The 14,023-nt window shown below is 41.6% G+C and overlaps 1 protein-coding gene and 1 pseudogene across 2 annotated transcripts; one reads left to right on the top strand and one right to left on the bottom strand.

Moving 5' to 3' along the window:
• LOC146507597 (uncharacterized) lies at window positions 1-1,123 on the top strand (annotated as a pseudogene). Its single transcript, XR_014876984.1, has 3 exons — window positions 1-640; window positions 864-956; window positions 1,063-1,123. The product of XR_014876984.1 is annotated as an uncharacterized LOC146507597 (transcript).
• A 2,805-nt stretch (window positions 1,124-3,928) lies between these two features.
• On the bottom strand, window positions 3,929-13,963 carry popdc1 (popeye domain cAMP effector 1). Its single transcript, XM_085177902.1, has 8 exons — window positions 13,848-13,963; window positions 11,369-11,620; window positions 9,925-10,049; window positions 8,894-9,081; window positions 8,652-8,760; window positions 7,602-7,769; window positions 7,352-7,493; window positions 3,929-5,419 (listed from the first exon to the last, which is right to left on the bottom strand). The coding sequence occupies exons 2-8, from the start codon at window positions 11,595-11,597 to the stop codon at window positions 5,295-5,297; spliced, it is 1,086 nt and encodes a 361-aa protein (XP_085034028.1). The 5' UTR covers window positions 11,598-11,620; window positions 13,848-13,963; the 3' UTR covers window positions 3,929-5,294.
• Between the last annotated feature and the right edge of the window lie 60 nt (window positions 13,964-14,023).

The following is a 14,023-nucleotide window of genomic DNA, read 5'->3' on the forward strand; positions in this document are numbered from 1 at the left end:
TGCCTGAAGTGCTTCAGTGACGCTAACCCTGTTAGCAGCTATGAGTGGCACAGTTAAACTGTCAGCTGTCACCAGACGTGCCCTGTGCAGCTCATGTTATGTGTTACATTACGCGAGAGTAAATCCAAAAAGAAAATAGATTTTTTTTATTTCATTCAAACATATATAATATATGCATGGCTATGTCTTAATATATGTCATATTCTCACAGATGGCCCTGACATCAAGACTTCCTCAAAGTGTTCTTCAGAGGACGGCGTGGTAAAGTGTGAGTGCATCGTAGAGTCCGAGCCTCCCAGCATGGTACATTTTGTTCTTGGTGACAGAGTCCTGCAAAGCAGCAAAGCAGAGAAAAATGGCTTTGTTACTATTGAGACTCTGCAGACAGACTTTGGGTCTTTACGGTTTGTGCACTGTCTGGCAAACAACATGCTGGGATATGACAACATTTTGCTCTCTTTACCTGTTAATGGTAAGAAAGACTTAGGATGGATTGATCTCTCTATTTTTACACGACAAAAATACTTAACATGGTTTCTTTGTCAACAGACAACATGCAGAATATTCTTATCTCGTCTGGAGCAGGTGTGATTTTGCTGATTATTTTGATAGGAAGTGGAGTGGGAGTTGTTAAAAAATGGTAAGTTGTCATGAACATAATCATTGCAGATAAACAAGTAAGTCATGTATGTGGGAGAATCTCTAAATATTGCAACATGTATCAAATAATAGTCACAATCCTGATTACAACTATATGAGCACCAGAACAATTTTTTTAGGTCCTGACAGCCTGTCTTTAATTTCAGAGGCTGTGAAAAGTGTCAGTTTCCTTTCTCATTTAATCAAAAACATTTTACTGCCAGTAGGGGGAGATCAAGAGACACAACAACCACTAACTTGAGCACCATGATGTCAGACAGACCTGTGGAGCTCCCTCATAGTGCCCCACCGAAAAGGTTTTAATTCTTCACTTCTGTTTGCAAACAAACAAAAAAAATCTTAATCATAAATATAAGTTTAAAGATGTGTCACTTGTTTTAATAATAGCTTTTCTTTCTGCAGGAAAATGAGCCGTAAGGATATCCCTTCCCCTGACATGTACACCAATTATCCTGTCTATGGCAATGTATGGATAAGTAATGTTTTCTTCATTAGTTCATTCATATTTTGCATGCATGAAAAAGGGGAGTGAATTAATCTTGTTTCTCTGTGCAGACTGACTGGGATGAGTCAATATATGCCAATGTGTAGCATGTGGGAGATCAGCTGGAGTCCATGTTTATGTCCTCTGATATATGAGTTATGAGTCAAGTTTTTTTTCCCCAATCTCATTCAGTTTTCAATGTTTATATTTATAGATGTTTCACCTCTCATCCAAGAAGCTTCTTCAGTTCTAAGGTTTATGTTTCTATATAAATATATGTAGTGGCCCCTAGAGACAAAGCACGTAGCGGAGATGACAATAAAGTTTACTTTGACTCGAAAAAACATTGGTGCAAATTATAAGTCTGTATCATGATGTCTGGTGTTTTCGTGTTTGTTGTTTTGTTTTTATTTTGTGAGTTGGTTATTAGATGCTCCAGCCAGTGAATTCCCCGCCGCCCCGCCCTCTCCTCCCTGTACTGCAAGCAGCAGGCGCACCTTGCAACGGAGGGCGCTCTTACTCCCAGCAAACGGGCGACAGAAAACCGATCGGTGCCTGTGACGTTCCCAATATGCGCTGGCTGATGTCGGGGCAGCATGAGTACGACCTATTATTTATTTTTTTGCCGATGCCCGTGATGCCGCCCCCCACCACGATACCGCCAGGGGTCTGTAGTATTTTGCACTTCCATAGACTGACATTTTGTCATCATCGAGCCGCAGCATCTCCTTCTTCCTCTGCCTTTAGCTCCACTTTCATCCATCATATATACTTAGTCTGCAACAAACAAGGAGGCGTAAAGCAGGATGAAGTTTGACCCGCTGTGTAAACTAACTTCATGCTCTGAGTTAGATTCAGTAATTCTGTAACTGTTTTAAATAACTTAAATGACTAAATCCATCCCTCCAGTAAGGAATCAATACTTCTATTTTACACTGCAATGGCAGAGAGATTCAACATGTGGTTTTAGTTGAGGTGAACTTTTTAGGGAGTATCTGGCACCACATATACAAAAGAACAAAAATGCATGAAAATCAGTTTTGTTGCTGATCTTTAAAACGTCCAAGACTCTAATCACCACCAACGTCTCATTCCTGTACTATTTATTATATGGAAAAAGCAGTTTTCTGTTAGTTTTTTTTCAATAATTATTTAGTAACTCAAATGTTTAAACTGACATTCAAAGGGTTTAAATCTTAAAAATAGTTTAATCATTTCAAAAGGGGCTCAAATCTTAATGAACTCTCAGTACCGTATTACCCAAAAGAGCAGACTTAAAGCACACTTTCCTTTTTGATGACACAGTTAGGGCTGGATCAGGTGACCCTAAATCCTCAGTGTCGCTACGATAGGCTGCTGCCTCCCATGATGTGTGCGTTTCTTCACTATCAGTGAATCAGAAATCAGATCTTTGCAGTATTATTACGGCCATTTCTACACCAAAGCTTGTGTGGATATCTTCACAGTATTTAATTTAAAAATGCACGACTAACTAAACAGAAAACAAGTGAACTTAAAATAAAAAATGGTCCAACATTTGTTCAGTGGCACCTTCAATGTGACAGAAATGTACCCCTCGCCCGATCTGGGCCTCAATTACAATCCTGTCTACAGGCAACTTCTTAGACTCCTGGACTGCTTTGTGCTTCAGTATAAACTGTCAACGAGGGGACCTCATACAGACAGATGCATACCCAGTGTTGGGGAGTAACGGAATACATGTACCGCCGTTACGTATTTAAAATACAAAATATGAGTAACTGTATTCCGTTACAGTTACCGTTTAAAAAGGTGGTATTTAGAGTACAGTTACTTTGTTGAAATAAATGGATTACACGGCGGTACTTCCCTGTTTCATATTGTGGCGGGTCAGGCCTGTTTGGGTTTTGTTTGACAGCTACGTTCTGTTGTTCCAGGCAGCGTTACGGTTGCCATGGTTACAGGGTGACACTCTCTCTCTGCGTGTTTCCTGGGTGAGAGAGCGCCTGTTGTTGTTGTTGTGCTAAGCTAACAGGCAGAATGCTACAGGTATAGCTCTAAAGAATGTAGCATCATGGGCAGTGTAGTCCGTGCTGCAGGGAGAATGGACTGCCATACACGTTATGTCTGTGAGCGAGGGAGGGAGAAAAAGGAAAAGTACGAGCTGTCATCGAGCAAAAACAGGAGCTGGAAGCATGTAAATATAATAATAACCACTGCAGCCAAGAAGAGAGCCTGACGAGCCCAGCTGTAAGTAAGCTATTAAGACTCGACTGTACACCGTGTTCGTGTTTTCCTCTGAAACAATAAGTTCTGTTGGAGCAGCCTTTCAACGCCTCTCTCTGTCTCTGCTAGCAAAGTTGACCCAGACAACAAAGTAAAGCTAGTTTTCGGCTAGAACCCACCGTATTAGCCAGAGGTCCCTTTACTACGGTTCGGAGCCGCGGACCTTCAGTAACAGTAATAAATCACAGCAATAGTACATTCATGTAGTTGTAAACAGCATGATAATATATTAAGTAATCCAAAGTATTCAGAATACGTTACTCTCATTGAGTAACGTAACAAAATACGTTACAGAATACATTTTTGGGGCATGTAATCTGTAATCTGTAATGGAATACATTTTAAAAGTAACCTTCCCAACACTGTGCATACCTTTTCAAATCATGTCCAACTAACTGGATTTACGACGGTCAAGAAAGTTGTAGGAACATGTGACAGATACTGAGTGGAAACAGGATGCTCCTTAGCTCAGGTCTGACTGTGAACACTATGAAAACCTGCACATGTAATATTTAGTTTTTGTTTTTTTTTTTAATACATTTTGAAGAATTTTCAAGCCAACATTTTCCCCACTGTGGGGTGTTGTGTGTGGGGTTTTAGGGTGAAAAAGCACCGTAACATGACAGGACATGGAACTAGTTGTGAATACTTCTGGATGCACTGCACATACATGTGATCACATACATTTAATACACGGTGAACTCCAAATGAAACATTTGTAGTAAGAACTAAGAACATTATAGTGTGATATGACATAATGTATCAACTTTGTTGCTGTTTGTTCAGGTCTGAGACAAATATGTACTGATGGTACATGAACTGTTTCTACTTGAGCACTCAAAATCAACACAGCATGCCTCATCTATTCACATCCGCTCATGCAAGACCTTCTAAGCCTAAGTGCTTTCTATCTAACAATGACACACATTCATATTCTGATGAGTGCATCAGAGAGCAACTCTGGGTTTTGTATCTTGCCTAAGGATCAAACGAGCCAACCATAGACCATCTGCTCTGCCTCCTGAGCTGCAGCTATCCCAGTTAGTGTGCTAAACATATCTATAGACTATAGATCTGAGTGATGGACTATGAAGATTAAGGGTTAGTGAGCTATGTTGGGCTTAAACACAGAGGTTTGCATGATGACAGTGGCTGTCTCTGTAAACTCTGGTTTAGAGTTTCAGATTAATGAGTTTCACTGATTCTTAAAAGGATTCTTTCAAATGATTCTTTGGTGGGAGAATAAATTTTATATGAGAAATTTGTTAAGTTGTACCTCACTAACATCACGAATGAATTGCCACAGCAGTGCAAACTGTGCGCTGCATTGTCACAGCAAATTCCATGTATTCAGTTGGTGATGCAGGAAATATATAAATGTTTTTATACTTTAAAGGTTGATTCTGTTCATCTGGATGTTTTCAGTGAGAACATAATCAACCTTTTGACATTTACTTGTCTCCTTTACACTGCCTGAACTGCTCCTTTATTACGCTATCAGCTTTAGAGCGCACTCAGGGGTAAAGTAAATATATTATCTCAATTAAAAAGGTTGACTTTGTGCTAAATCACTGCATTAAAGATTTTTGCAGCATTAACTTTGGTCCTATTTGCAACAATATTACATTTTAGTTATATTTGTGAAGTTTTTTAAAGATTCTTCTCTGATAACATCTAATTAGTATGTTGCAGTCACAGGATGATTCTGTTCAAAAGACGTATGACACATGATGCACATTTTTATGTGAGGAAACATAAGAAAGTTGACAACCACCGTCATGATACCCATCATGTCTGATGGGGCGTTGGGTTCCCTCAAGCTAACACAAGGAAAGTTGTGTCAGCTGTGTTGGACTTCACAGCATGCCCCTGTGGTCACTGCTGGCTACACATTCTCAGTGGAAGTGTTGGGCATGTGGTCAGACGAAGCCGATTCTTCGAACACATCGTCCTCCATGCCTTCTTCTATAGGATTCATCTTTGAGGACGCTTTGGTGCCGGGTGAAATCTCTAGAAAAACACAAAATGAAAAAAAATATGGAACATTGTGGCTAAACAATCTGACGTCTGAGCATATACAGCACTCTGCATTTAATCATTAGTTATTATTAATCTCTCTTCCACAGGGTGTCTTTGTCCTGTATCATCCACTGCAGCTGGGCGCCTCGAGGCAACTGTGTTGTGTTTTGGCGCTATATGACAAAAGTGAATTCTCTGCTGACTCCACCATGCAGTTTACCTTTCAGATGACATTTTCTGCATTATATAGTCCACCTGTGTGCACCTTCCTTCACTGCTATCTTATTTGCGTTGCTTCCAGCCAGCAGCATAATATTTGCTACTTAATGTCATCCTACAATCCTACCATGCATCCTTTCCCCCCCTTCTCATCTTTATGCATTCATGCTGCACACATCAATTAAATTAAGCGTGTGTACAGCATTTAGCTAGCACTACAGAAGAACTGTTTTAACATCATATACAACAAGTGAAGTCAGTTTTGAACATTTCACCAATTTTTGAAGAAATATATTTCTACTCAATTCAATTTTATTTATATAGCGCCAAATCACAACAAAAGTCGCCTCAAGGCGCTTCATAGATACAGAGAAAAACCCAACAATCATATGACCCCCTATGAGCAGCACTTTGGCGACAGTGGGAAGGAAAAACTCCCTTTTAACAGGAAGAAACCTCCAGCAGAACCAGGCTCAGGGAGGGGCGGGGCCATCTTCTGTGATTGGTTGGGGTGAGAGAAGGAAGACAGGATAAAGACATGCTGAGGAAGAGAGACAGAGATTAATAACAGATATTGACATATATTAAAGGTGTTATTGACAAAATTCACCAGATGTCGGTAACAACCATCCCAAGTGGGACCTCAGATACTCTCCCTCCCTCCATCCAACCGCACACTTCTTCAGGTTGGCTGTGAGCCCCGCCTGCCTCAGGAGCCCCTCTGATGCACAGGTGTGCTACAAGGAACGTCAGGAACGCCAGAATTTCACTCTTACCCGGGCTTGGACCTTCCTCACGGTTTTCTTTATGGTCCAACAGCCCCTGCAGCTTCCTGCTGAACAGCAACTCATGGATGCTTAGGGCACCTCCCGAAGTGCCAACAACACAGGGTCCAGCCAGCGATCGCAACTGCATTCAATACCCTGTGCACTAAAACGGCCATGCCATGATGCCATGATGGGGTCCATGCCAATGTGCTCGGACAGGACCCCATTAATGGCTCAAACTAGCACACTCTGCCCTACCAGCAGAATCAGCAGAATTAGAGTCGGTGTTAGACGACTTTGCATCACCACTGAGCGCAGCACAAACATCACACGTCCCTACACGCTGTGAGCGCACCTCTTCACACCGCTCCATTAACTTGTCGAACCACAGCCTCGAGTCTACGTTATTTCCACGGGCACTGTGGGATCTTTGTGACCATCCCCATGCACACACTTAATTTCCATCCGCTCTGCGTCCAACAACGTCTCAGGTCAAACCAGTGTTTCGTGGACCAGGATCTGCATGGTGCCCGAGGTGGCCATAGCCTCCCCGTGAATCCACTGCACCAGCCCTCTGCAGCGGAGCCAGGATTTCAGATTTCATGACTATTTGCGCCTCACTGTGTTCATCATATGTTCCCTGTGTCGTTTCTCACTGTTAAACATATTTTAATTTCCATGTGTGGATTGAATGAATCGTTACCAACATCTGGTGAGGATTTCATCTCAGCAGCACCTTTAGAAATATAAATGTGTGTGAACAGAAGCCTGCGAGGAGGCAACATGCAGAAGTCCAAAGATAAACCTCAACATCACTGAACGGAGGAAGTGAGAGAGCCCCACATGTCTGACTCGTTTGAGCTGCTGGGAACACTGGCAGAGCTGTGGATCCCAGCACATGCTGCAGCGACAGAGTAAAGATCCCATTAAGACTCACGGAGCGATGATCCAGCAGATCCACCTCGTAGGATCTGGTTGAGAACATCATCGGTGTCACTGCTGCTCGCCATGCTGTTCCTCACCTGCGTCATAGACAACTGGGAGCACAGGCTGGGCTGTCGGTCCATTTTCTTCACAGCCTGGAACATATCCACGACCAGCATCCTCATCAGCACAGCGAGCACTCTCACAGCTGTCACATTACATTAAACGAGATGCTCCGATAAATCGACACCAGCGGGACTCACCTTGTCGCTGAGCGTGGCGTCATTCAGAGAGTACAGTTTGTTGGTGATATCTTTGCCGATGAGGAACCTGAAAACCTCATTCAGGAAAGTGTCTGACTCCAGGAAATAGGTGAGTCTCTCTCGAGACCAACACAGGAACTTGCAGTTCTCCTCTGCCATGATGGTCACCTGTCAATCAAACACATTAACAAGTGTTAAGCTGTCAAAAGGTAGGGATGCAGATTTTTATGTGCTTTGTTTCACGGTTTTCTTGGGCCCGATTGTTCTCGTCGTCTATCTACAGACTGACTGAGACGCTGTGCCGGTCTCTGCGTGTCTGTAGATGAACAGAAGTCTGTGAGGAGACGAGTAAGGGAACGTTCAGAGGATTTAAAGTTAACATTAGTTCAGACTGCTTACATGTGAAGTGTAGTTAAGGAAAAAAGAAGTCAAATGATAACTTTTCACAAGTTTTTGAATTAAACGCTTTATTTTATGACAACTTTCTCAAAAGCTTTTTGTTATTTCTGAATGCAAAAGAACATTTATTTTACTATGTTTAGTATTATTATTATTAGTAGCAGTAGTACCCTCCAATTCATTGTGAAAAAAAAATTATAAAAAAAAAGAAAATTATATATTATATATAATTATATATATTTTTTATATATTAAAAAAAATTAAAATTTTTAATTATTTTTTTATATTTTATATATATATATATATATATATATATATATATATATATTAGTATTATTCTGCCTGACATCAAGTTGTTGCCTAGATACAGACATCAATACACTTATTACTGTTTTTATTACTATTATTAGTACTTCAAAAATATACTACATTGAATTACCATGCATGTGAAACTTTATGATGTTGCAGAGCTCTGTTTAAAGAAATTTGACCTCCTTAAATCTTTATTGAATATTCACGTTCTGCACAGTCAGACATGTTTTTACAGCCACAGAAGGAAATCGGCCCTGCACCCACTGAAACATGCAGCACTGCCTGTATCTTTCATTCATCCTTTACGTCAGATCTAAGCTTCCATGCAGGTGAATTTACCTGAAACTTCTCTCCTCGGTGCATCTCAGTGGACCTGAACTCTGGAGAGTCGATGAATGAGTTGGTATAGATGTTGTGCAGAAAATGGCCTCGGTATGAAACTTTCATCCTATCACACAAAAAAAATGAAATTCAAAATTCTGACCAACTAAACCAGAAAAGCAGGTGTTACAATAACAACCTTGATCGTGTGTATTAGTCAGACCTGTGTGACGTTCATTAGGGAAACAAGCAGCACATACTTTCCTTTGAGCAGAATGCTGAGGCGCTCGTCTACAGACGTCTTGTCCTCAGCAGCGTAGGCCTGGCCTTTCTTCAGCGTCTGAATGGTGCAGAACTGTCCCGTGAGTCGCTGGAACAACGCCTCCTGCACATGCAGAGGCTCAAACATCCTCTTGTAGACGGACCGCAGCTCCCTGTCAATCTTAATCTGACAGCAACAGTTTGAACGGTTAGTCTGACGCGAGCACATCCACAGTCAGCCCAGAGTACTGAAGCACAGTCGGGATAACGACAGGAGCCATTTTTACATTATGGTATAGAAAATAATAAGTATATATGAATTATAGGAATTCACAAGTTAATGAACCAACAACATGATGCATATTGTTCTTAAATGGGGCGTTCTGCATATTTACTATGTTTGTTTAGCTACTTTGTGTGGATACATTTTAAAACTTTTGTACTACGAATAAACAGAATAAAGAGTAAAGAGTCACAAAAGTGTTTCAAAAAAACCTCACACACAGTTTGATCATTTAAGAAAAGGGAAGCAGCGCATGAATAAGCAGGATGATTCTGTCTCTTTTGCACCGAAGACAAAAACACCCCTGGCAAGTTTGCAGAACAGCTGTAATTTGTCCTCCAGATATATTTCAGAAACACACTTCAGACACTATGAAAACAGTTTTATTCCTAATCGTACTTTCCTGGTTAATTAAAGGATGAAAGAAATAAAAATAGTCCTTTATGTCCAGTCACTTATTAAGACAATCAAACGAACTCGAGAGAAAATGTTTTTTATAAAAGTTATAAAAATGTTTTTTGAACTTTAACGAGTGAAAGGCTTTAATTCTGTGATGTAAAACAACTACAGCTGCACTTTGTTGCTCCTCCTGTCTGTTGTGTGCTGCTGCAGACATAATCAGATTGTGTTACCATGAAACAGAACTGAACCCATGTTTATTAGCTAGATAAACACACTGCTCCTCTGATGAGCTCACATGCCTGCGATGATCTTGTATAATGTGAGTGATGTTGATGCTGAACTCACCGGCCTGCGTTTATACAACAGGTAGAAAAGGTGCACGAAGTTGATCACCAGGAAGACCACGTTCCACACCATTACATCCATGTTGCACCTGAACAGCGCGGCCCACGCGATGAACAAACCACATCCTGCAAGAACAACCCGACTTACACACTTAATACACACCATAAGATAAGAAACACTTCATCTTATCTTGGAGAAATGATCTGGTGTGGTTGTAATATCAGAAATTACTTTAATGTACACTACTGTGCAAAAGTATTGAGCCACCCCAACATTCATTTATGATTTCCTCCCAGTTTATTTCTTCTGTTCACTTATTTTTTGCACGTTTCAAACTTCAGAATCTGAATTTGCCAGCAAAACAGTAATAAAGCTTTGAGCAGTGAGACAATAAACAAACAGGGAGTCTAATTGTTCCAAACATGTAGTAAGTTTAACATAAATGCTCTATGGGAAACTTACGGGCCAACGCTGAGCCCACACAGTGCTGTTTTTAAGCTCATATATGGGAGTGTTGTCCAAAACTTTACTTTTGTATCGCTCACAAATTCATAATCATTGCATTCACATATTTTGATTTTAGACATCATGACAATTATGTAGAAACGTGCTCGTCTAGATACATGAATAAATGTCTTACTCAGTGTTATATAATGATTACCCATCCAGTCTTAGAATAAAACCACCGAATCTGCTGCCTGACATATTTCAGCACTCTTACTTTACTCCCTCTCTGAGACTGAAACTTGCTCTAAAACAGCAGCATAAATAACTGAGCTGTCAACATTACAACCACAGTCTCAATAAGTCCTGCTGCTTCCTGTCTCCGCTCTCTTGCCAAGCAAAGATAAACATGTTGGAAGTGCTTTTTCCATCCTGCTTTTATCTTCCACTGTCAGCCTTTTAGGGTCTCCCCTGTTCGTGCAGAACACTTTCCAATAAATCTTTAAAATGTCAGCGTTACTGTCAACAAGCCTGTCCTAGTAGACGTTTAACGCACGGGCAGCTTTTACTTGTGATGTGATAACTTTATGTTCCTTAAATCTTCCCCACTACATTACTTCTGGATCCCGACAGGGTCTCCCCTGTTCATGCAGAACACTTTCCAATAAATCTTTAAAATGTCAGCGTTACAGTCAACAAGCCTGTCCTAGTAGACGTTTACTAACGCACGGGCAGCTTTTACTCGTGATGTGATAACTTTATGTTCCTTAAATCTTCCCCGCTACATTACTTCTGGATCCCGACAGGGTCTCCCCTGTTCATGCAGAACACTTTCCAATAAATCTTTAAAATGTCAGCGTTACAGTCAACAAGCCTGTCCTAGTAGACGTTTACTAACGCACGGGCAGCTTTTACTCGTGATGTGATAACTTTATGTTCCTTAAATCTTCCCCGCTACATTACTTCTGGATCCCGTCATGGGAACGAGCTGTGAACTGACCTGTTGTCAGGAGGAGGCGCAGCATGATCATGTGCAGAGCCAAGGTAGTCGGGATGGCCAGGCCCAACAGCAGGGACAAGTTTCCCATATGGAAGAGCAGGTGGTGGGTCTGCTCCCACTCCTGGCACGACGTGGCATTTGACTCTGCAGACGTGGTGGCCGGGATGGAAGAAGGGAAGGAGGACAGCGTGGTGAGCAGGAGGGTGGGCCCATCTGGGGTGGAGGACATCCTTGGGCGAGGCGCCTTGGACACTGGAGTACAGCGAGTACAAGTGAACGTGGGACGATGGTTGTTCAAAGCATACATACTACACAGCTGCAAAAGGTAACTATGTATACTTATTCAAGTACTTTGCTTCTAATATTGTAAGGTACTTGTATGTTAATATACTTCTCAAACCATGTGAGGAACACTTTAATCAGAGTACAGCATCGAGTCAATTAAACTTCTGCTACACTGATCTGGGCAGTGAAGTGGGTCGTTAATGAACTTCAGCTGCTTTGGTGTTACTGGAATTAACAGCAGGCAACAATGAGACGCGCTCCAAAATAGGAAGGGCTTTAAATATGTTCCAACTATAGTTTCACTAGTTTACATTTGGCTGGGGTCAGTGTCACGTATGGCAGCAGGAGGCAATGCCTCGACCCTACACAGCTAGTCCCTTCCTCCAGGATGGCACGTTAATACTTATGTATGTGTTAACAGACCTCTCTGCATTGAATCATATCTGTTATTAACCTCTGTCTCTCTTCCACAGCATGTCTTTATCCTGTCTTCCTTCTCTCACCCCAACCAATCACAGCAGATGGCCCCACCCCTCCCTGAGCCTGGTCCTGCTGGAGGTTTCTTCCTGTTAAAAGGGAGTTTTTCCTTCCCACTGTCGCCAAAGTGCTGCTCATAGGGGGTCATATGATTGTTGGGTTTTTCTCTGTATCCATGAAGCGCCTTGAGGCGACTTTTGTTGTGATTTGGCGCTATATAAATAAAATTGAATTGAATTGAACCATGATGTTTGCTGCGTTTCACAGGCAGACGAATGCTAGAACATTTTCCTCCATGTAGACAAAACACTTCTCATTTTGCTCCCATTCATCCACTAAACATTGTTCAATGTAACATTAAACCAAATGAGAATGTCAGTTACACCGGTGAACATTTGCCCTACAAAAATAATTTAAGGACAATATCTCGAACTGAACCAAACCCGTGTTCTTACAGGTTAGTTTCTCATTGAAACTGTGGGAATGACCAGGAGGAAAAACAGCTTTTATTCTTATATTACGTCTATGAACTGAAAGGTCTTTTAGATGTCAGGAGCTGACAAAATCTCCAGATCGAAATTTCATCTGAGAGGAAAGTAGATGGTTTCAAATACGCATAATTAACTGTCATCTATTTTCACTCCAGGACAACAAAGGCGAATAAGAGTGGACCAGAGTCGGCTTTAACCTCCTAAGACCCGAACTCTTCCACTGCAGCATTTTTAATTTCTCTTTGATATTTGGTCACATTGGGGCCTGATGAATGAAAATACAAAGAATTACCAGATTTTTTTTTTAACCTTATTTTTGTTTTTAAGAAAAATCAGAGCCACAAATGAGGATATTTGTTTAAAAGTTTGATAGAACAGAAGCAGGATAATGTCCTTGTAAGTGGATATCAGGCCCTTGTAGAGCAAAAATGAGTATTTTAGTCTAAATAACCCAAAATGTGACGTCCACATATGTGGATCAGGGTCCTAGGAGGTTAAAGTGAAACTATTTCTCTGCTAGTTAATCATATATGCTGTCCTCTACTCATTTCTAATTTTATCCTTTCTGGTCCCTTCCAACAAAAATCTTATCTTCCCACTGCCACTTCCAGGTCAGCTTCCTGTGGTTATAATTGGTCCCACAGTGTCCACACCATACGTCAGAGCTGGTTTCACTGGTTTCGGAGCCTTCCCTCTTCCTGCTATCCTTCTGTCACAGATCTCCCCTGACACGTTATTTTATCATTCGGTTTGTTTAAAACCCAGCTGCCCTTCATTAAGTCATACAAGTCACTCCACTGATGCTAAGTTTAGATTAACTAACACAAAGGTTCACGACAGAAACAGTCAGGTTTTACTCATTAGTGAACGCAGCAGTGAGCTCCTGCACTGGTCTAGCTGAGCTCCGTCATGTTTGTCATTGAAGACTCGCATACATGCACAGCTGCATATTTACAATCATGAATGAATTCATGTTTCTGTCTTTTCCACGCCGGTGGGAAAGTCCAGCTTACAGTCTCCGCAGCAGTAGTCAGATTACACAGCGCGTTACAGCTCATGGTAAAGAAGCTCTTTTATCAACATCTGACTGTAAATGTGGACGCCAGTGAATATTTCTGTGCAGCAGCTGCAGCACTCGCAGAGCTCACGTTTGGTCCAGTCGCGCAGCTGCGCTGGAATTTCTTAGGTTCAACTTAAAAGCCCGTAAAAGTGAGAACTTCACTTACCGATGAGAGGAGCAGCCGGAGGAGCTCTGAACAGCAGTGAGAGGGAGAAGCGGCCGCTCGGCTGGAGCCTCTGATGCTGTCTGCGTCTCACATTCCACACAGCTGACAGGAAGACGCTAAAACGGGAACAAGGCGAGAGCAGTACCCCAGAGCTCCGACAGGGGGCGACAGATCAA

The sequence above is a fragment of the Neolamprologus multifasciatus genome, chromosome 11 (genome assembly GCF_963576455.1).
Source record: "Neolamprologus multifasciatus chromosome 11, fNeoMul1.2, whole genome shotgun sequence".
Classification (NCBI taxonomy): domain Eukaryota; kingdom Metazoa; phylum Chordata; class Actinopteri; order Cichliformes; family Cichlidae; genus Neolamprologus; species Neolamprologus multifasciatus.